This window comes from Penaeus monodon, chromosome 27, assembly GCF_015228065.2.
Source record: "Penaeus monodon isolate SGIC_2016 chromosome 27, NSTDA_Pmon_1, whole genome shotgun sequence".
Classification (NCBI taxonomy): domain Eukaryota; kingdom Metazoa; phylum Arthropoda; class Malacostraca; order Decapoda; family Penaeidae; genus Penaeus; species Penaeus monodon.
The window spans coordinates 19,953,572-19,953,861 of NC_051412.1; the positions used below are offsets into that span (position 1 = coordinate 19,953,572).

A 290-nucleotide genomic window follows, 5' to 3' on the forward strand; every position below is an offset into this window, starting at 1 on the left:
TCGGGACGAGTCTCGATAGCTGACCGTCCTTCCAATCTAGGAATGTCACTCTTCTTCCTTTCTTATCATCCACCCTCCCGTTTCCAGGATGCTGCGTCATGGGCATCGGCTCGATGCTGTTCGTGATGCCGCAGCTGATCTCCGACCGCTGGTCCATCGAGCTGGAGACCATCAACGACACCGACTCGAAACACATCTGCCGGAACGCGCGCGTGCGGGACGACACCTCCGAGCGCCTCTCCGACCTCGGCTTCGGAACGCTGCCCGGTGAGCGAGTGGGCCGGGGAGCA

General features: G+C 61.4%; 1 protein-coding gene across 1 annotated transcript in view; it reads left to right on the plus strand.

Annotated features, from left to right (window-relative positions):
* The window catches only part of LOC119590666 (solute carrier organic anion transporter family member 3A1-like), a gene marked incomplete at its 5' end in the record, with an annotated part of 8,051 nt that overhangs the window by 1,359 nt on the left and 6,402 nt on the right, over positions 1-290 (plus strand). The window contains 1 exon segment of the mRNA XM_037939346.1: positions 88-267. Coding sequence (XP_037795274.1) covers positions 88-267 — 180 coding nt within the window.